The sequence below is a fragment of the Pelodiscus sinensis genome, chromosome 2 (assembly GCF_052426305.1).
Source record: "Pelodiscus sinensis isolate ZL-2025 chromosome 2, ASM5242630v1, whole genome shotgun sequence".
In the NCBI taxonomy this organism is placed as follows: Eukaryota; Metazoa; Chordata; order Testudines; family Trionychidae; genus Pelodiscus; species Pelodiscus sinensis.
In genome coordinates this window covers 184,307,082-184,329,371 of record NC_143053.1, presented here as the reverse complement: position 1 = coordinate 184,329,371, position 22,290 = coordinate 184,307,082, and the positions used below count along the sequence as shown (strand labels likewise).

General features: G+C 42.0%; 1 protein-coding gene across 1 annotated transcript in view; it reads left to right on the top strand.

Annotated features, from left to right (window-relative positions):
- SH3BP5 (SH3 domain binding protein 5) overlaps positions 1-22,290 on the top strand; it is a 63,120-nt gene that overhangs the window by 987 nt on the left and 39,843 nt on the right. Inside the window, exons 2-3 of the mRNA XM_075921941.2 lie at positions 1,713-1,775; positions 18,479-18,607. Of these exons, the coding sequence (XP_075778056.2) occupies positions 1,713-1,775; positions 18,479-18,607 (192 nt within the window). The remainder of the gene's footprint in view (positions 1-1,712; positions 1,776-18,478; positions 18,608-22,290) is intronic.

The following is a 22,290-nucleotide window of genomic DNA, read 5'->3' as shown; positions in this document are numbered from 1 at the left end:
TGGTGGAGGGTGGGTCGTGGTCTCAGGTTGGTGCCTGCAAAGGAGCAAGGGCATTTGTGAAGTTCAACTAGCATAATTTTAAGATGTGAATACTGGTTGTTTACGATTATTATATTTTTCCATTAAAATGTTTGGTACCATGACTCTCTTCCTTTCATTTAAATTAAAATTCTGACCATTTTGCATTTTTTGGGGGGGAATTTTAAAAAAAAATCAAACCTTTCTTTAAACCTAGGAGGGGATTAAACTATTAATAATGTAACAAAGGTATGATTTTAATTAGAAGGGAAAACACAGGCTTGAAATTTAAAACCTTGCTTTCCTTTTGCATGTGCTTTTAATATGCTCCTGAATCTCTCTCTTTATAACCAGAGTTCTCTATTTTCTTCCCTTCACAGTTCAAATTCATGCCCTGACCAACTTCTTGACGGAAGGGTCAGTGTGGCCCTATCCTGGAAAGATAGGCAAAAAGGCTTAATTTTATGCACCAAGTATTCCCTTAGTGGGTTTTCTGGCTGTGTGTAAAGTTAAGCACATGTCTTTGCAGGGTTGAACCTAGACTTGTAATTACTCTTATCTTGTATCTTGCTCTTTGCTGGAGCTGTAGAAATTTGTGGCAAAATTTTCAAATGTGGGTGCCTAAAGATAATCCTGATTCTGTGAACACTTAATGTTTAAGTGGCCTAATTTTTCAGCAACTGAGGCGTGCTAGCTCCCATTTACTAACATTTTGGATTACTTTTTATTTGGAATATGGCTCCATTTGTCTAATCAACACTGGGAATCTGACTGCATGCTGTTAATGAAATTGTTTGTTTTTTTACATCTGACTAAATGTCTGTTGCTTTAATTTTTGTGGGACAAAACCTTCTTACCTTGATAACAAAAAAAGTAATTTAAATGTCTATTTAAAAACCATTATTGGAAAAATGTAAAAGTCTTTGAAGTCGTAGAAGTTTAAAATCAAATCTGACTTGTGTGGATAACACAGCTATATTATTAGAGCTAACATATATTTTAATTGTGACCAGATTAACTAATGTAATCTGTTGGACTCAATAGTTGATGAATTCCTGGTGGTGGTCCTTTAGTATGACTCAACACTAAGGGCTCAATTCTGATACATTCTCCTTATGCAAGACAATTACTGTCTTGGCATGTGACTGTTTTTGTTATAGTGTTAATGCAATATATTCTAAACCTTGTTTTTGTGCCTTTATCTATGTTTATAGCTCTTTTCCCTACCACCATGAAGACAAATGGCTTTGTCTTAAACTGTCACACTGGGAACTAGCTGACATTAGCCACATTCCTTTATGATACAGATTGTATGGAATATTTATTAATAAGAGTAACCCAAAGCAAGAAGCATATTTCATTAAAACTAGAATTTAAGTGACATTTCTCAGTGTTCTGCTACTTAAGAAAGAGACTTGTAAAGCCAAGAAGGGACCATCATCGCTTAGTCTGACCTCTGGCACGCTGTGGGCACAGAATCTCACCCGCCCACTCATGTAATAGACCCATAACCTTTGGCTGAGTTCTTCCATATGTTGCATATCTCTGTTTTTCATTTAACATTCCAGCCCAGTGCCCTTATGTGCTTTCTTTGAGGGATGCCAGCAAGCACTTAATAGTACAGTACTTCTCTTTTCTCTGTCATGTTGATGTCTAATTTCTCAGAGCATACCTGTGTTTTTGCTCTTTTCTAGGGGGAACTGGAAAAGTTAAATCAATCCACAGATGACATCAATCGAAGAGAAACTGAACTTGAGGTAAAGAGCAGCGCCTCTTAACTTCCTTTTGTGTAAAAACAGGTTTCTGTGAGAAATCTCTTTATTTTACTTGGTGCAGGCTTATCTGGTTCTTGGTGGCAATTTTACATCTAGTATCTAATGAATGACTCTGGAACAGTAGATATCTGGGTTAGGGATATAAATAGTATGGTCGATTAATTGATTTACCAATAAGCAAAAACGTATAGGTAAATGCTATAGATTATATGCATTTTCCTCACCCCCACCCCCCAGTAAACTTTTTAGCAGGCTGGCCAGCAGCCTGGCTCAGTCCTGGCTTGTGATGAGTCCGGGACCTGCCCCTGCTGCAGCTCTGCATTTGAAGTGTAATAGGAGCCAGGCGGGTAGGCAGCCCAGCTCAGTTCCAGCACACGCTGGGTCTGGGAGCTCAGATGCGACCCCCTGCCCAATAAAAGGGGCTGCTGCCTCCTGGTGTTGCTGTCTCTTTATCACATGCAACAGCCCAGGGCAACAGGCAGCTGGTAAACGCGGAGAGCTGGCTTTTAACTGTCTCCCCTTGTGGACCAGCTCCTGCTTGGCATCCCATGCTGCTGCCTCTGACAGAGGCAGCAACGTGGGGTGACAGAGGTCTCCTTGGAAGTGAGGTCAGAGTGGACTGGCCCTGCCTCTGCCCCTGGGAACTATAGACTAGTTGACTAATGGATAAGAATTCATGAGATTACTGACTATTCAGTTAATCAATATTTAACATCCCTAATCTGAGTCAATTGTAAAGGGGTACTGTGAAGTTAAAAACACATTTAAAAATATAATTTTAGTTTTAGATTATTGTAACTGAACACAGTTTAAAAATTTCACTGTTTTTCTATATTTTACTTTTTGTTTTTCAATAGTCTTAGTGAAAAATACATTAACAAGGTCTTCATAATGGAAGTCACTTATGTCCTCGCTTTCTGGCTGTCATGAAGGAGAAAGTTTCTGTGTTTATGTTGCATAGATTGCAAAGAGAGGTTTAAATTAAAATAAAATGTCAATTAGTTTTTAAACCCTAATTCTAGGTTCTGTACATCTTTTTAAAAACTAAATATTTGTACCTAAATTACCTGCCAGTGTGCCTGACATGTTTAGCATCTCAGCCTTAATACTAATCAAAACATCTGCTTTGATTTGTGTTTTCACACAATCCTACACACTTTGTTTTGTTAGGCACAGATGAACATGAAAGCCTGCAACAGCATAAGATGGCTGTGCAGATGGAAGAAAATCAACATAAAATAAGTGGAATGCAAAAGGATCACTTAATTATATTATACTATGTAAATTTATTTAATTTTGCATGTTATGTTTACTTTAATTTTGTAAATGATTATTCCATTTTTAAAATACAGTTGTAATGGCCTCAGAATGTCTATTTTAGCCCTCAGTTGTGGGTTGAGATGAATACATATTTTGGGGTATATCTTTTACTTTCCATTGACTTTTTAATTTGATAGGTGCCCGTAGTACTGTATGAATACCTCTAGTTGTACGCCGTTGTTCAGCTTTTTAAAATACAAGGTTACAGTGAATGGTAACTTCAGTCTTGGATATACTTACAAAGCACTACAGTAAACAAGCAATCCTTTCACATCAAATATATTTTTCCTCTCCCTGTGCAACCAATTTTTCAGGCTTTCATTTTCTGTCTTCTGTGGCTAATCTGTAAATCATGAAGAATTTATGGTGAATATAATTATCAGGGGTGCAGGCAGGTATTTATGCAGAATTATTAATTCTGCAGCTGAAATATACTTTTAAGTAGCTCTGCAGCTTGATTTCATGTTTCACAAGTAAGCTTTTAATCCAGTATATAATTAGTCAGTTTGTCTCAATAGCCACCAATGTAATGGTCTTGAGTATTCCTGGCTATTAGCAAAATTTTGCTAACTTCTTATTTCATGCTAAAGTACTGAAATTGAATGACCTCACTATGTATGGTGGTTTGAATTTCATTAGACCTGTGGTACCATGCACTGAGTATATTATGCAGCAGGTGGAATAGTAGTATTTAACCACAGCCCATAAACACTTGTGTGATGGTCCCTCTGACTTTAATGGGACTGTTCACCTGGTTTTCATTCATGTGTTTTAAGTATATTTGCAACCTAGAAACTTGTTGCTACTGGACTTTGTTGGGTTGAACTATATTTGTAGCAGACTTGCTAAATTCTAATGCTTAAATTGTTATCTGGTTTATTGGCATTATTGGAAGAGAAATTTTGATGAACACAATTTCTGCCCCTTTCCCTTATTTATTATAAGAATATTAAATTGCAGACATCATAGAAAACAATTGTCATAGGCTTCCTACCTTTGCATGGAGTCGACACTTGCTTCAGGGTTATGCCTGTAGTGCTTATTGCAAGCCGTATTGATGGAATTGTTACTGACATCCTGTTTCTGTGAAAGTTTCTTCTTCAACTGCAACCATATTACGTTGAGGCCAGTTTATGTAATCAAATAATCTTTGATCCCAGACTTTTCATTTTTTTTATCTGTTTAAACTTATAAGCAAATACTCACTGACATCTTATGTGCAAAATGATTAAAGGGTCAATTTCAGAGAGATAAATATACTTTTTGCTTGGAACATCTCAGAAAATCTTAATATCCACACTACATTACGGGGGGGAGCGGAAACTGTAGAGCAGCCTTGTTCATACTGAACTCTGAGGAAGAGAGATGATTCCAGTCTGAAATTTTCAAGTGTCCTTGTACTTCATATCCTATCGGAGCCTTCAGGAGAGGGTGAAACCCTGAGAACATTATGTTCAACTGAATTGTATTTGGAACTTTGTTACCTTTTCAATGGGTGTTTTCTCTCTCTGATATGTATTGCTGCCTCTTCATAGACTGGCACAGCATTTTCTGCTGCTGTTTGTAGAAATGACCTGGTTAAATATTTAGATGACGAGAGAAAGATGACAATGTTTCTGCTTAGACAATTGAATTATCTTTATACTTGTCCTTTCATTTTTCAGATTTAGCTTGTTCTCCTTATTAGCTGGAGTCTTGCATATTTTCTCTGGTATTTAATCCTAGCAACTTTTCACAGCCAGAAAAAGGGGCATATTTAAATATGCCTTGCAGTTTCCAAAGGGGCAAAGAGTTTTTCCACAGATACTGCTGGACTTGGAAATACTCACCCTTTCATGAACTATTTCGGTGGGGGTGGAGACCCAAAGAAACTCACTCCTGACACTGACCCGCCTTTATTACCTTGAATGGTGATTTATGAATATTGCTCTCTAATCACTGAAACATCCCTATGATCCTGATGCTCTTACTGATAAGATCTGCATGATTCTGTATCTTATAAAATCAGATATTGTGGAGAATAATTGGTTTTTATTTTAAAATATATAACAGTGTATGACTTCAAATATGCAAACAAAATTGAGCCTGAAGCATCCAAGATAAACCTCCTGAAAGATTCCATAGCTCAAGTATTCACTCATTGGATGCCAACATGACATTCTTTGACATCATTTTATTTATGTATTTACTTTCATATCCATTTTATTGTGTGTATTTAAATCTAATCCTGTAAGTGGCTCTATGTATGTGGACCCATATTAATGCAGAGCTTCAGTGACATTGCTGGGACACCACAAGTTTAAGGGATTGCCTTCAGAGGCTTCGAGATGAGTACCGAAGTGAATGTGAAGGGAGAGAGTATCCTTATTTGAGTCCAGGGGTGTTAGATACCAGATAATTGACTAATTGTGTAACCGCATGAAATCTTTGTGGTGACATGACTGTTCGATAGTCCCTGGGGGTGAAGCCGGCAGCCAATGTACTCCTGGCCCCATTCCCAGGGAGCCCCTTTCCATCCTATACTGTTGCCTCTGAGTCAGAAGCAGCAGCGCAGCGTGTCAAGGGGAGCTGTTCATGAGGGGAGCCAGTTTAAAAAACAGCAGGTAGATGCCTGCTACCCTGCGCTGCTGCTTCTGACACAGAGGCAGTGGCATGGGGTGGCAGTAGCCCCTGTTTGTGGGGGAGTCCGAGCTCCCCAGGGACAGAGGCTGCTCCTTGGGGTACGGAGAAGCCTCGGTCCACAGGCAGCTGGGATGCCCCACGGACAGGGGCGGCTGCTGTGAAGCAGCCTCTGCCTGTGGCAGGTGCAAGTTCACTGCAGACCGAGGCTGCTCCGTGGTAGCCCCTCTCTCCCCCTGTTCCTGCAGCTGCCTCTGATAGAGACAGCAGCGTGGGGGGAGGTAGCCAGCATTGCAGAGCTGGCGCTAGGGGTGAATCAGCTTTTGAGCCAGTTCCCTCCAACACTGGCAACTGCTTGCGCTCTCCCCTCCCTCTCCATGGCTGCCTTTGATATGGAGGCAGCAAGTAGGGGAGAAATGTGTGTAGTCGAGAAGATTAATGCGGAAAGCCTTGGCTAATCATATAGTTAACTACATATTGATATCCTTATTTGAGGCGTATAATTTTGGACTGTAGGCTAGTTATTGTTCTAGTCCTTGCTAATGGATTACATAAAGCAAAAGTGAGTCTTGTAACAATTTTCAGTGTTAAGTATCAAAGGGGTAGCTGTGTTAGTCTGAATCTGCAAAAACATAAGTCCTGTGGCACCTTATAGACAGATTTATTGGAGTTTAAGCTTTTGTGGGCAAAGATGCAAGGACTACAGAGAAATGTGGCGTTGTGTTGGGTGGCTTGATTTATTGTTGATATGCAGGAAGGATGGCTTTGTGAGTGACTGAGTAGTTTGGGTGTAACTGGCTCTGTCACACAGACCTTGAACAAGTCACTAAAGGTCTGATTATCCCCCTTGCTCTACACTCCAAGTGGCGAACCCATCCAGTTCTCCTGGACTCATGGTTATGGATGCTGACTACTTCTGAAAATCAAGCCTTAATCTCTGAGGCTCTGGTTCTCATCTATAAAATGGCAGTTATACCACTCCTCTACCTCACAGGAGTGATATGAGGCTAAATTCACTGATGTTTGAAAGGAGGGACTGACCCACAAGTACTCAGTTGTTTGATGTCAAGGCAGCACTGTGTGTTCATTCCAGAGAGCTGGTCAGAGGAATAGCCTATTTACTATTTTAGCAGCTGAGCCCCACTTCAGTTCCTATCCAGTAAAGTAATTACATAAAGTGCTGCTTTTTTTTTTTTTTTTGTGGTCTTAAAAAAAAAAAAAAAAGGTGCCGCTACTCCAGGGGAAAAGTTGTTGAGCTCTGACTGGAGGTGCCGGTACTGCGTACTGGGCAGTACCATCAAAAAAAAAAAAAAAAAAAAAAAAAAAAATCAGTGATTACATACATAACAAACAAAGCAAGTGCATGATCGCATTGAGAAGTGTGTGGCGTAAATGCTATGAAGTCATTTTTGGTGGCTTCATTAGTTCTGTGAGATGGTGAATAAACAAACCATTTGCCCTTTCGAACATCCCCATTTAAATCCCCGGGGAAACGCATTTGATGTCTACTGATAAAGTGCATTCAAGATATTTTTATTCTTATAAAGGGCATCTAGCTGCTGAAAGTTACATGCTGAATAAATTAATGTATCACCTCTCAGTGAATCTGTTTTTAGGTTTGTATTTAAAATCTATACCTCTGCTCACACACCATGGCATGTTGAATGTTACTGCTGCAGCAAAGGATTATGGGGATCCTCAAAGGGATTTAACACTTGTCTTCTCTAATGTTTTTGTATATGTTTGAAACCTCCATGAAGAGGTAGGAGAGCCTGCTCTAAATATCTGAAAGTGGAGACAGATATATAAATCAGACAAAGACCAGTTAGTGATGCCTTATTACTTTGGGGAGGGTAGGCTTTCTTCCTGGGTCTTCCTTTAGTCCTGTCCTCAAAATCATAAACCATTTTAATGAATGTGTCCTCAAAATCATAAACCATTTTAATGAATGTGTAATAACTAGTATGTAACCTTACTATATAGAAGGATTTGTCTGCACTCTGAAAATACGATGCATATATAAGACTCAGCTGACCCACAAGCAATACTACACCAGCACTGTAATATAAATATAACAAACCACCACTGGATCCCAACAATTCAAATTGTGTGGTGTTTGTAGCACTGTTTCTTGCATTGCTGTAGCTACAAGCTTGCCAGCTTCTCTTAAATTCTTTGGAGAGGATTAATGCTCTGTGAAAAAGAGGGATTAATAGTGCTGCATTCAGCCATGAATGCTACAAGAACACCCTGTGAAGGCTCTTCTACCCAAGTTTGCCCATGTCCTCTAATCCTGACCTACAAGACCTCTTGCTATTTTTAGTCCCGAGTTTCTCTTGGAGAGTCTGCCAGTCATCCTGAATTATAGGTCGCCTTTGTGCTGGTCACAGTTGGAGAACTAGGATGCAGATAATCAAAACCTCTTTTATTTGTGCCCTCTGTCAGCATTTGAACTCCTCTCTAAAGATGAAAGGCTAATGCACTCAACTCTCTGCCTGGAAGGAAAGAATCTTTTGCCAGCTGTTTGTAAAACTTTCTCCACATTTTGTAAAATTGTTTTGGGGTGAAGGCTTGGATTATTTAGGCTGGAGCTTGCTTTACAAGATGTTAGGGTAGGATTACCCACCCTTTCCCAATGTTTTAAAAAATTGCTTCTCACTTGTGGCTGTTGATTAATGTGAAGAGCGAGTGTGTGCCTGCTATAAGAGCTCACATCAGACACAGCATCACTGTTCTGCAGCATTATCACAAGAACCTAGAAAATGTTGCGGTTGACGAGCTCAGTGCTGGTGACTTGTCTCCTATACCTGTGTGTTGTTTCTTTGGTGAGCACGAGGCATTAGGGAAGATGACAGCTGCAGAATAAGATTTGTGAGTCCATGTGTTCAGAAGTATGGAGTGGATGGAAATGGGGAGGAGTGTGCCTGTGTATGATAGTCTAAAACAGTGGTTCCCAAACTTTTTGAGCATATGGAGAAAAGAAAAGTAAGGATTGGGCCCACTGCCGGGGCATCCATAGGTTGGGAACCATTGGTTTAAAACAGTGGTCTCCAACGTTTTTAAGCATGAGATCAATTTTGAATTTAAGTGCAATCCAAGATCTACCTCGTATATAAATACCCTTGCCCTGCCTCCTTCCTACCCCTTCTCCAAGGCCCCGCCCCTACTCACTCCCTCCTCCCTCTCTTGCCCATCCTCACTCACTTGCATCAGCCTGGGGCAGAGGGTTGGGGCACAGGCTCTGGTCTTGGATGAAGGGATTTGGAGTGTGAGAGGGGCTCTGAGCTGAGCATGGGGCAGGCAGTTGGATGTAGAAGGGGTTCTAGGTGCAGGCTCTGGGAGGGTGTTTGGATGCAGGGGTGCTCAGAACTAGGATAAGGGCTTGGGGTTCATGACTGGGGTAGGAGTTTGGGTGTGGGCTCCATTTGGGCATTGCTGTTGGCTCCTGGGTGGTGGTGCAGTGGGGCTAAGGCAGGCTCACCCATTCCCTGGCCCTGAACCACTCCCTAAAGCAGCCAGCAAACTCCATCCCTGGTCCTGTTGTGCCCCCTATCTGCTCTGTGGAAAAAGGACACAGAATGGGAGAGGGGGCACCCTGACATCAGCACCCCTCTTTCCCCTCCCCTGCCCTGCACAGAAAGCAGGGGACTCCCAAGGGGAGAGGCAGCTCCAAGGCAAAGGGCGGGAGATGCACTGCAGTGTGGGGGAGGGGCAGTTGAAGTGTAGGCACTTGATAGCCTCTTGGCCAAACCAGTCAGGATCACCTGTCAGAGGCTCTAAGATCTACCAGTATGGGGTAAAAGCACACAGTAGATCTACCAGTAGATCTCGATCTACTGGTTGGTGACGACTGATCTAAAACATGATTGGTATCATGGGTCAGACATCTGGGCCTTCCTACTTCAGCTGGATCAAGCTCTTTGTGATGGTCCACGTGTTTGCAGCAGTAATTGGGATAATCTTAAATGTCATAGCAGCATGAGAACTGTAGCAGGGGAAAATGGAATGCTTCCCTCGGCCCTTGGAAACTTACTCTACTGTACAGTAAGCCTAACCCTGGAAGTACCTTGCAGTCATTAATACGTTCTTTCCTACTGGATAGTGTGTTTTAAGAGGGTACTAATTTCTGCATTCTGGGTTGTGAAGTGGATACTGTAGCACTGTTGTTTTAAATCCAGATGAAATTTTGATCAATGAGTAAAGGCACTACAAAATTCACAGCCCTGAAAAATGCATCATGAACTGTGAAATCTGGCCTTGTGTGCTTTTACCCCATACTTTACAGATTTCATGGGAGAGACCAATGTTTCTCAAATGTGGGGTCCTGACCCAAAAGGGGATGGCAGGGCGGTCACAAGGTTATTTTTGGGGATGGAGGTTGCAGTATGTCATATTCTGCACTGCCTGCCTTCTGTGCTGGTGGTAGCTCTGTCTTCAGAGCTGGGATCCCAGAGAGAAGCCTCCGCTTACTACCTGCCTGACTCAGAAGGCAGTGCTGCCACCAGCAGCAACACAGAAGCAAGGACAGCAGTACCGTAACCCCCACAATCTTGACTCCTGTCCACCACAACTACTTTTTGTGTTAGGACCTCAACAGTTACAACACCATGAAATTTCAGATTTAAATAATCAGCTGAAATAATTAAATTTACTATTTTAAAAATCCTTTTATGAAATTGAGCTAAACGGCCCATTAATTTGGGCCCTACCAATGAGAGCATGAACTGAGCCCCTTCTTTTCCTACCACAGGAAAGCTGTAGAAAGTAATATTCCACAGAGTTGTGGAATTTAAAGAGTTTTTAAATGCTGCATTTAAAATATACGTTGCCTGAAGGGTAGGAACTGAGCTGTTTGCTTGTCTTCCACAATCTTAAGTCCAAACCTCCGATGTTGGCATTGACATCGAAAAGGATTATAAGGATATTTGTTCCTCTAAGAGTATGCAAATGAGGCTCGGCGATATTCCACGCTTAGCCTCATTTGCATATTACTCGCGCAAGAAGCTGCGAGTGTAGACATAGCCCTAGTGTGCTCCCCAAAGCTACATTTGTGGAATGTCTCTATTGTGCAAGGAGTAGAGAAGAGGGAGCTAAGGAATTCTTAGCGGGGAATTTGTGTGACAAAGATACTGTGTCAAAGTAAACTATAGTTGTCCCTCCCTATTATATATGTACTTGTGCTGCTTTTGCCCGTTTTTGTTCCAATTGTCATGTAATGTAGTGGCTTGTAACTTTTCTGGACAATGGTAGCCCTCTTGGGAGTTGGGTTTGTCTTGCATACTCAAAAGTTTCACCTCACTTAACTACTTGCTTACAATATCAGACGTAAACTTAAGTGTCACAGCACACTGCTACTGAAACATTGCTTGCTTTCTCATATTTACCATATAATTACAAAATAAATAATTTGTAATATAAATACTATACTTACAATTCAGTATATAATGTATAGAGCAGTATAAACAAGTTATTGTATGATTGTACTGATTTCACTAATGGTTTTTATATAACATGTAAAAATAGGCAAATAGCTGAATTGATGTACTCTTGGGCTACGTCTAGACTGCCCCCTCTTGCGCAAAAAATATGCAAATGATGCGAAGCATAGAATATTGCCACGCCTCACTTGCATAATTGAGGCTCCGTTTTTGCACAAGAGGCTTCTGTGCAAGAGCCATTCTTCCGATTTTTTTCCCGGAAGAACGGCTCTTGCACAAAGGCCTCTTGTGCAGAAACGGAGCCTCATTTGCATTTTTTTATACAAGAGCAGGCAGTCTAGACATAGCCTTGCAGAAGACTTTTGCACACCCTTGACTGAAAGCCATTGCTGTCATGTACTAACCTCTTCTTTGTATTGGATTCTAGCTATTAAGTGGTCCAAGTGATAAGAGCTAGGTTTTGAACCCTTCTTTCTCGCCCCTCAACTCAAAATGCATACACAAGTGAAGCACCTTGACTTCAGTTGAAACTTAAGGAAAAACTTCTTAGTCTCATTTGAACAAAGAGGAGAGAATGAAATGTTAGCCACAGTTACTTAATCTGAGAGATTGTTATCCTATCCTTACTAGGAACACGAAAGGATAGTAGGATACCATTTGGCAATCTCTATTGCCAAAGGAAACTGGAGTAAAAAATCTGCTTTGTTTGACTTGTTTACTTTGGCTTTTGAGTAAATGCAGTACAGTTAGTTTTACTGTTTCTCCATTCTGTGTAGTTTGCCCTGTTTTATGCACAGGACACTCACATAGCAACCGGAGAGGAGAAAAATCATGTAACTGATGGAAAAAATGGTTAGTGTGACTCATGAGCAGGGATAGTACTTGAAAATACTTTGAATACTACTTTTAATTGACCAGATTCAAATTGATAAAACATTTGAATAGTTGTTTTTAAAAACAACTAAAAGACCCAGTATAGACCGGGGTGGGGGGTGGGGAGAATTTAATCTCTGTGGGCACTGTCTGAACAGCCTTGTAGCACTCAGCTCTTATGACTGCTTTGCTGTGTGCCCCTATACTGCAGAATACAGTTTTTTTTCATTTCCTTTCTCCCAGGAGCATAAGATAGAACAGTGGTTTTGTACTGGTCACCCCTTGCACATAGCAAGCCTGTGACCTCCCTCCCTTAAATATATAAAATAGTGTTTTTAATGTGAAATACCTTTAAATGCTGGAAGAAAAGTGGGATTTGGTGTGAAGGCTGATGGCTCATGATTCCTTCCTCCCCCATGTAATAACCTCATGACAAATGTTCCCTCTATTTTTTTGCTACCTGTGTGGAATAAATTTTTATGTGCACTGAGACGTGCATGGATTAGAGATGTTAAAATGCATTTAAGTAAATGTGTAGCTGCTGCAATTTTCAGCAGTAACATAGTTGCACACAGGGCAGTAGTCAGCTCTCCGGGAACTTGTGCCTCTAACACAGAGGCAGCAGTGCAGTGTGGCAGGCAGCTCCCTGGGAGATGGTGTGCACGAGGAATTGGCTTTTATGGGAGCCTGTGTGTAACTATGAAGATTAACTGATGAGCCCTGGCTTACTAGTTAACTGTGTGTCTGGTTACGCTTTCACATCCCTAGTGTGGGTGTGCACCACCAGTCAGGAGCAGCCTGAGGCCAGCTGCAGCAGTTGGCACCCTAGGCGGGGCGGCGCAATTGGCGCCCTTGCCTGCATGGCCGTCAATGGCCATGACCTCATCAAGGGGCACCCCAGCGCCCCGTGACGTCGTCATCGGGCTCCCGGGCCAGTGGCGCCCTAGGCAGCTGTCTAGGTTGCCTAGGCTCATGGGCCCCCACCCTGCAACCAGTAGCAACACATGCTGGTGGTAGGGATGTTAGCTGTCAAGTAATTGAATAATCAAGTAACTGCATGAAATCTTTGCAGTTACTTGACTATTCTGTAGTCCCTGAGGATGGGGATGGCAGCCAGTGCAAGCCAGCCCTGCTCCTGGGGAGCTCCCTACCACTCCATGCTGCTGTTTCTATCAGAGGCAGCAGTGCAGAATGCCTGGCAGCAGCCAGTCTGTGAGGGAAGCCAATTTAAAAACCAGCTCCCTTCACGGACCAGCTGTCTGCTGTCCCATGCTGCTGCCTCCAAGACCGAGGCAGCAGGGGACGGGGGATGCAAGTAGTTGAGATAAACCTAGGTTTATTGGTTAATTGGTTAATCGTATGCTCGACTACTTTTTTACATCCCTAGCTGGTGGCAGTGGGCATTCTTCTAATCAGCTGGGCAGGATTTGAATCTCTCCTGGGGGGCTGCCGAAGTGTTCAACTTACAGGGAACAGTGCAAGTCGTGACCCCCTGACTCAGTGAAAGCAGAACAAGTATCTTGCAATTAAGCCTGTATAACTACAGGATAGTGATGGCAGCTGGTAAATGAGAGCATGGTAATAGGTAGTTTAGGAGGTGCAGGTGAAGAATAGTCCTCCTCGTGCAATACCAGGCCTGTCTGATATAAATATTGCATGGCTCCCTTGGCCATAGTGTGTTTCAGAATCTGTATTGTATTTATCTTCACAACATCCCAGTGAGGTGAGAAACTGCTATGGTTCCCATTGCAAAGACAGGAAATTGAGGCAGCAAGGGACTCTGACTTACCCACAGTCACAAGGGAATTCTGTGGCAGAGCAGAGACTCTAGCTGGGATGTTTCAGGTCCAAAGCTAATGCTCTAAGTCAGTGGACTCCAAAGTTTTTAAGCATGAGATGACTTTTTGAGTTTAAGTGCAATCCAAGATCTGCTTCAAAGATAAATACAGGCAGTCCCCGGGTTACCTACAAGATAGGGACTGTAGGTTTGTTCTTAAGTTGAATTTGTATGTAAGTCGGAACTGGTACATATTGTAGGGGAAACTCTAGCCAAACATTTCTCCAGAGCTCAGTTTTATTCTCCCACACCTCACTTCCCTCAGTCCTTTATTCTCAAGCTGAGGTGTCTGCTGAGAGAAGCCGCTCCGTGTCTCCCTGGTCTGCTGGGGGGGGCGCTAGCTTCGCATCTCCCTGGTCTGCTGGGGGGGAAGCAGCTAGTGAGGGGTTGCCTCACCCCGTTTGTAAGTAGGGATCCGATGTAAGTCGGATCCATGGAACCCGGGGACTGCCTGTACCCTTGCCCCGCCTCCTTCCCTCCCCTTCTCCAAGGCTCAGCCCCTGCTCACTCCACCCCTCCTCTTACCCATCCTCACTCACTTTCATCAGGCTGGAGCAGAGGGTTGGGGTGCAGTCTCTGGTCTTGGATTAAGAGATCTGTAGTGTGAGAGGGGCTTGGAGTTGGGGCAGGCAGTTGGGATGCAGGGGGGGGGGGGGGTTTCCTGACTGGAGCAGGGCTTCAGGATGTGGGCTCTGTCTGGGCACTGCTTACCTCAGGTGGCTCCTGAGTGGTGGTACAGTGAGGCTAAGGCAGGTTCACCCCTGCCCTGGGCCCTGTACCACTCTCAAAAGCAGCCAGAAAACTCCCTCCATCCCAAGCCCTGTTGTGCCCCCCTTTCTGCTCTGTGGAGAGAGGATGCAGAGTAGGAGGGGGCACCTTGACATCCGCATCCCTCCTGTCCCTCCCCTGTCCTGCACAAATGGCAGGAGACTCCCCCGGCAGGAGGGGCAGCTCCAGGGTACAAAAGGCAGGAGATGAGCAGCAGTGGGGGCGGGGGGAGGGCAGCTGAAATGCCAGCATTTGATAGCCTCTTGGCCGAACCAGGAACACCTGCCAGAGGCTCCAAGATCTACCAGTAGATCCTGATCTACTGGTTGGTGACCACTGCTCTCAGTGCTTAGGCCCATCCCTCCTTTGGAGCCTGTGTGTGTGCTTGGAATGCCCATCTGTTCACAGGAGAACTCCAGATGTTGAGCAAACATTCTCAGTGTGTTCAGGATTGCATCAGTATGTCAGCCTGCTCCAAGTTCAATTCAAACGAAGATGGAAAGGCTGATGTTCAGTTGGTCCATCAGCACACTTGGACAGTACTCCTGGATGCCTTTCACTGTGAGTTCTGACCGAAGATGATCGTTTCTGTTGTATGCCCTGGCTTTGGGGAACTGTGCCTGGAACTTGTACGTGTGCATGGGGGCACCTGCCGTAACAGCTGTTGAAGGGAGTGGAATCAGTTTAGATTAACTGGCAGGTTAGTGCATTTGCATTGAACTGCTAGAGTTGGTTAGCTGAGACATTTTACATAGAAGTGCGTCTAGTGTTGACAGAGCTAATGAAAAGTGAAAGTAGAATATGGGGATGAAAAGGAGGGGCGGTAACTTTTCTGGTGCCTTTGATGTTGTAAGCAGCACCATTGTGGTGTGATCTAACAGGACGTCTCCAGTTTGAGAGAATGATTAGAAATCTTTGCTAATGACCAAGGCGCACACAAGATGAGTGTGCTCTGATTATTTTGTCATTCAGAAGAAATTTGAACTTGCAGAATGAGGATATTCTGTTTCTGATAAAACAAACTTGAGGTCATATTCTCATTAAAATGGGCAGTGTGATAGACCACAGGATTTAAAAGCAAATTATTGCCCAACATAGACACCAACAGCTTTCTGTTATTGATCAGAATTTCATTTGTAATTCTCATTGTAGGTATCCTTTTAAAACAAGACCCCTTGGAACACTTGAGCATGTGTTTTAATTTACCCATTGACTTGAATGGGACGATTCAGAGGTAAAGCTAAGCATGTGCTTAGTGTTTGCAAGATATCTACCTAAGTTGCCAATTAGAGCGGCTCTTGTTACCACACACTAATTGAAGTGCTTCATTGGTTTTCTCCTGGCATGACCGTTCCATGCTGTATTTTATTCTGTATGGAGATAGTCATATTCTCTTCCCTGAGAGATGAAAGTACATATGATCAAACATAAATAAAACTGGGGAAGGTCCCAATGTGCAGATAAGTTGGTCACTATGAAAAGTTGCTGCTGACAAGTTCTCTTCCTTCCAAGAGTATTTTTATACACCTAAGAATGAGGCTGTTTGAATTGTAGGTGTTGGGGTTTCTTCACATGCATTAAAGACTCTCTCTTTTTGACACATGGATGCCCCCCTCCTGATCCGAGAATCTGGGGGAAAGTGAAAATAAACACAACAATGTAACTTAGAAATGAGTTTTTAATTATTGTTCTTGCCCTGCTGGGAAACCTTCCTTCCCACCACCCCCACTAAATATGCTTCACTATTTAAAAGTAATTTTTGTGCAGTGGATTCATCATGTCTGCTAAAGCAATTTAATTTCATCTATTTGTGAAGCTCACATTTTTGACTAGTAAGCTGTATAAAATCCTTTAGTCTAATTAGAAATGCTGTAATTTGTTTAACTCTTCAGATTCTGAAGGTTGCTTATTTCATACATGTATTGTCTGGCCATTCTCTCATGATACAGTTTGATGCAAACACTTTTCTCCAGGAAAAGAGACTTAAGCTAGATGACATCTATAAAATGGAATGGAACCATTAAATGCTAAAGTAAAATATTTATATGGATAATGTGGCAACAGCCAATGTTAAAATGGATCAGAATACTTTTAAGATGCCAAAACTATTAACACGGGGACAAAAAAAATGCTATTGATCCTGTTAGGGTTTTAGGTAATACTGAAAACCCAACCATAATTGGGTGTACTAAAAATACATTTTAATAGCTTGTTTTGAATCTTTCCCTTCTGCTTCTATAAATGTCAAGTATTAAGTTGCAGTCTTTTTTTTTTCTAATTATTAAATCTTGGCAATGAATAGATACGTTGCATTCTAGAAATTTCAAGAAAAAAAGAAAACAGGATCTGAATTAGATAGCTCCAAGACAGCTGCTCTCAGTTAATCAAAATGTCACTCCAGCAGTGTGCCTAAATCCTTTCTAATTAGAATTGCAAGGTTTATCATGAGCTCGCGTGGTCCTTGCTCTTGTTCCCCTTTAAATATAGATCCAGATTCCAATCTCAATTACATCAGTCTGTCTGGAATAACTCAGTTACGCTGCATGCTAAGACCTGAATCAGGTCCATTCTGTTTAAAGGAAAAAAACTGTGTGAAACAGGAGAGAGATTCTAATCTTCTCATCTAATTATAAAGAAGGATTAAATCAGTTGGGAATGACAGACGTAGTTCTGTCTTTCTTAAACATAATAAAGAACAACAGCCAAATTGGAAGCAGCTGTCTTAGTAACAGATGCAACCAGAACTGAAAAAGCTGGCTTTCATGGCAGAAAACTGTGAATTGAAAGCTCTACAGGGATGTTGCGTGGGATATGTGTTTTAAATAGACTTTTTTGTATGAAAATTATTCTACAGGTTCTTCAGAGGTTTTTGTTGCTTTCTCCTGGAGCAGCAGGCAGGTCCTTTTTGAATCCCATTTTTCAGCAGGAGCACCATTTTACAATGTGAACTACCAATATGGGGTTGGGCTTTGTCAGGATCTGTGGAGACCCAGGTCCAGCGTGTTAAGCAGAGATGCTCAGAGTGACCAGAACTCTGGAAACTGTTTTGAAAGTCTCCTCCTTAAATTCCTTTAGCAAGCATGTAGCTGTCCAGCTTACCATAACTAATCCTAAGAGATGCCCCTATCCTTTCTAGAGGATACTTAAAAGGAAAAATCCAAATCACTGAGAGAGTGTGCAGGATTGTGAATTGCTCACTTGTGTGTTAGAACAGTGATGCTCAAGGGTTCAGTAGCCAAATTAATTATCATTACCCCAAACAGTAGTGTGACTACATTGTTTCATGTTTTGTGTATAACTCTCATAGCAAAATGACTGATCATGTATTATTATTTTTATCAAGAACAATTGGTTGTTAACCTAGTAAAAGCATTCTGATTGGTTAATAAATAATTCAGTGTGTTAATGTCAAGTGCTGCAAAAAGCCACAGGAGACACTTACTGCTTATCATTGCATTAGAAAATCATGCAACATGCCAGGTGTCTTTGTCCTTTACCTTCCTTGAGGTTCTTCCCCTCCCCTTCTTGGCCTTTCCCAGTCACTGGCCTATGAAGAATTCCTTTCTGGTGTATGCTTTCCTGATGTTTATGTACACCACTTTCTGGAGATATGTTCTGACATCCAACATGGAAATATTAGCTTTTGGGTACATTCTAGGGTAGTGGATATTTTGATGAACAGTTCTTGTTTAATATACTAATGGCAATCCCGATTCTTACATTCTTGTCTGCTGTTTGACTCCTAATCCGCATCCCTACACTAGAAGCAACAGACAAAATAAAATTGCACAAACACTAACTTTCCCTCTTCTTTTCTTCCTCTCTTGTAGGATGCACGCCAGAAATTCCGTTCTGTGCTGGTGGAAGCTACAGTGAAACTAGATGAACTTGTTAAGAAGATTGGAAAAGCTGTGGAAGACTCTAAACCTTACTGGGAGGCCCGGAGGGTAGCCAGACAGGTGAGAACTCTTTTTTTTTTTTTTTTTTTTAAACTTATGCTGGTAATTGGATCATGTTACAACACACACTGGAAAGTACACATTGAATATATCACATGGTTCTATTAATAGCACCTTAAGTATAGGCATGCGGCTGACACTTTGATAAATGTTTGGGGTTGCATGCCCACCATATGAATTGATGGTGAAATCTGTTCCCAGCCTTGACAATGACTGGGTGTTCACTCTAGTCCGAAACAACCACATAGGCATAAGCTATCAATAGCAAAATGCTTGTTCTATTCTCAAACACTAATAATGGCCTTTCAGACAGTAAAAGACTCACTCAGGTTCCTTCCTCTCAGTAGTTATAATTGCTCTAAAACCAGCTAGAGAGCTTGAATTTCTGCCTCTTGATTGCCTCTCAAAGCTTAATGCTAAGTACTAAAATTGAAGGGTATTAGGATTTGTTCAGCCCTATTTTTCCTCCCCCACAACCAAGAAAATTCTGCTGATTTTTTTTTTTCCTTTTAAGTATAACCACACAGTATCACTCTGAAATGGCCAAATATTCAGGGATGTATCTCCTCTCTGACATGAATTATGGCCCTTGGGTGTTTTAAAGTTAGCATCTGAATCTGTTAATTTCATCCCTGGGAAAGCCCACTTGTTTAGGGCAGGTGAGTGGGCTGAGTTGGGCTAGGGAGCAGAATGGCTAGAGCTGCTGGCTGTAAAAGAAGTGAGAGCTCCTAGGAACACAGAGGTGACTTCTCTTTTAAGAAGTCTCTTATCTCAAGATAAGACGTGCATGTGCAATACATACATATAGCAAGCATATTTGTATGGCTCCACAAAAGGGAATGCAAAAAAGACCCCAGGACTTAAAGTTGACTCCCTTAGAAGTCCATGGTAGATGTGGGTGTCTGTTACTCCTGAAAATTGCACCACTTTGTTAGGCACACGACTTCAGGCTCTGGGTTACAAAAATGTCCACTGTGACCCAAACATGACCGCTGCTGCTGCATCCCAAAAAATAAAACTTTATCTCTGCTTCAGTGGTTCCCAAACTTTACTGAGGTGACTCAGCACCTGCATTTTTGTCCTTTTTAAAAAATTTTTTATTTAAACGAGATCTGTTGTTACAAGCATGCACCCCTGCCCTGGCACTGTAACCCTAACCCTGACCCAGTGCAGAAAGGAGCCATGATGGTGGTGCAGGGGTTTGGAGAGTGAGTTCACTTCGTGGCAGTAGCAGCTGTCCTGCAGGACTGGACTTGCTCTGCCAGCTCCAGACATTATGGCTGTGTTAGGTTGCGTTGTTTGGAGTGGGGAGCTGGGGCCCTGTCCCATGGGTAATTTGCTCTCCAAATTGCTCACCCCTGCCCTATCCCTAAGCCTCCCATCCACACCTGTCCAGAAATATACATTGCTTATGTCAGAACTGGTGGTGTGGTGTTCTGGCTCTGTGCATGGTAGCTCACCCAGAACCTTCCTGGTTGAGACCCACCAATTAGGAAACATGGCTCTGCTTATTTGTTGTTTTGAGTTATGGTAGCTAGAGTATCTTGTGAAAGGAAAGGTTTGTGTTCTGTTAAAAAAAAATACTATTTATAAAACACTCATGTAACCATTGCATTTAAAAATAAAGATACCACTGAAAAAAATTACAATACTTCAGTAATGACAGATTGATCGGTAGAGATTACCATATTTATTCAGTTCCTGTTAGGCGTAAGTAAAAAGCTATCCTTTCCAGATTTGCCCATTTACTCAGATTAATACTGTTCTGTGTTCTTCAGATTCCTTGATACTATCTCCTTTTTGGAAGTTTATCTTGTAGCTATTTATAGCTTGCATCCCAAAAAACCTTTTATCACTTGCATTGGGTAGAGTTGGGTGGTCCCATCTGTGATCAGAGTCCTATTGTGTTTGGGGCTGTACAAACACATAACAAACATGGACCCTTCATTAATTATGGCTAATTACATGCTAAGGTCTTGTAACCTAACCGCTTTAGGGTCCAGGGGAATACTGTGCAAGAAATGTTATACAACAGAGAGTGCGCCAAAGATTACAAACCATGTTATCAAAAACAATTTGCTGTCCTAATCAATTTTATTAAGTGTCTGTAGCAAAATACAGTTTTCAAAAGGCTATTGGAAAATGATCAACTGGGAGAAAAAAATCATGAAACATTGTTCACACTGGGATATTGAGCCATTTCAGTCATTCAGGGATCTTTTTAACTTTTTGATTCACAGAGGAGTGATGGGAACTCAAGTAACAAAATGATTCCCTCCCAGAGCACCTCTAATTACCTTTATACATTAACTGTGTAACATGTGAATTATTTTCATGTAGCCAAACACCATAGAATCATTATAGTTCCCTCCTGTCTTGAGCACAAAGCTGTCCTCTGCTGACAAAGTTAAGTTGAAAATACTTAACAGTTGAAAATCTCTTCACAGTTGGCATGGAGAGAGAAGTGGATTTTCATCATGTTCCTTGAAGGGAAGTAAAAAATCTGATACATAAATTCTTGTCCTTTTGTAACAAAGATCTGACTTACTACCAATGTTCAGTTTGGCTGAACTGTCCAATTGTACCAAGTAACTTGGATTCAAAATGCTACAGGATTGCTACTGTCTCATCTGAGTTGTCTGACTCAAGCAGTGTTGAGTCATGGTGAGATGGTTGGCTTCGCTAGTGCGCTGACATGATTCTCCTGTGAAAACTTCAGCAATGCCTTTTATTAAGGCAGAGTCAGTCGCATTGGGGCAAGAGTTGTGACACGAACATAAAAACACCAGTGAAATCAGGCTTCCAATTAGAGATGAGTTTACTTTTCCTCAGGGCAGCCCGAGAACCCTGAGACCTCCTGGCCCTATGCCATCTTGTGCAATTCTGCCCTGACAGGAAAATGTTACAAGCTCAAGACTAATGAATCTTCCTGTAAGGTTTTGCCTGCAGGACATGTTTTAGGAGAAAGTCAGTGTTGCTTTTCAGAAACACAGCTCTAGTACAATGCAATGGTGATTGATTGGGACTAGGTGTTGGGTTTTCTGCACTTCCAATCTATTGCGTGGAGCTCGGACTCAGATTATTGGTCGCAAAGCATTAATGTTCAATTCATGTTGGGACACAGTGACTTGGAAAACTGAGGACCAGAAAACCTAGGAGGAATTAAGAAAATTGGGACAACGGTGGCAAGAGTGATTATTCACTCTTGTTTTTACATTGTCATGCAGGCACATTAACTTGGGTGTTTTGGGGGAGGAAAATGTACTGCCTGGGAAGCTGAGCATATAAAATGGTGGTGTGCACTTTTTTTTTCTTTTCCTGGCTTCAGAAGGGAAGCTGGTTAAGATAGCAGCCCAACATTTGCTTTGACTTAACCAGGAGTATTGAGATTAGATTTAGCTACATCATGGGCTAGCAAGTCAACTCTGTCATTGCAACAATCAATTTTTTTTTGTGAGTGCTGCTTATTCATGAAAAGTCTTGATCCTAGCCTGCTGCCATAGGTAATTAGTCTGAGAGTGAGACTTCTTCTAACTGCTAATGTAATGGAGAAATGGAAGCAGGGGGGAGCAGAAGAATTGCAAGAATATCTAAAGATTTAATCACTGGGAAAGGGCTGGATGCTGTGGGGGGTTTAAGAAGTGTTGAAGCTGCTTAATACTTCTCAAGATTGGGCCCGGAGA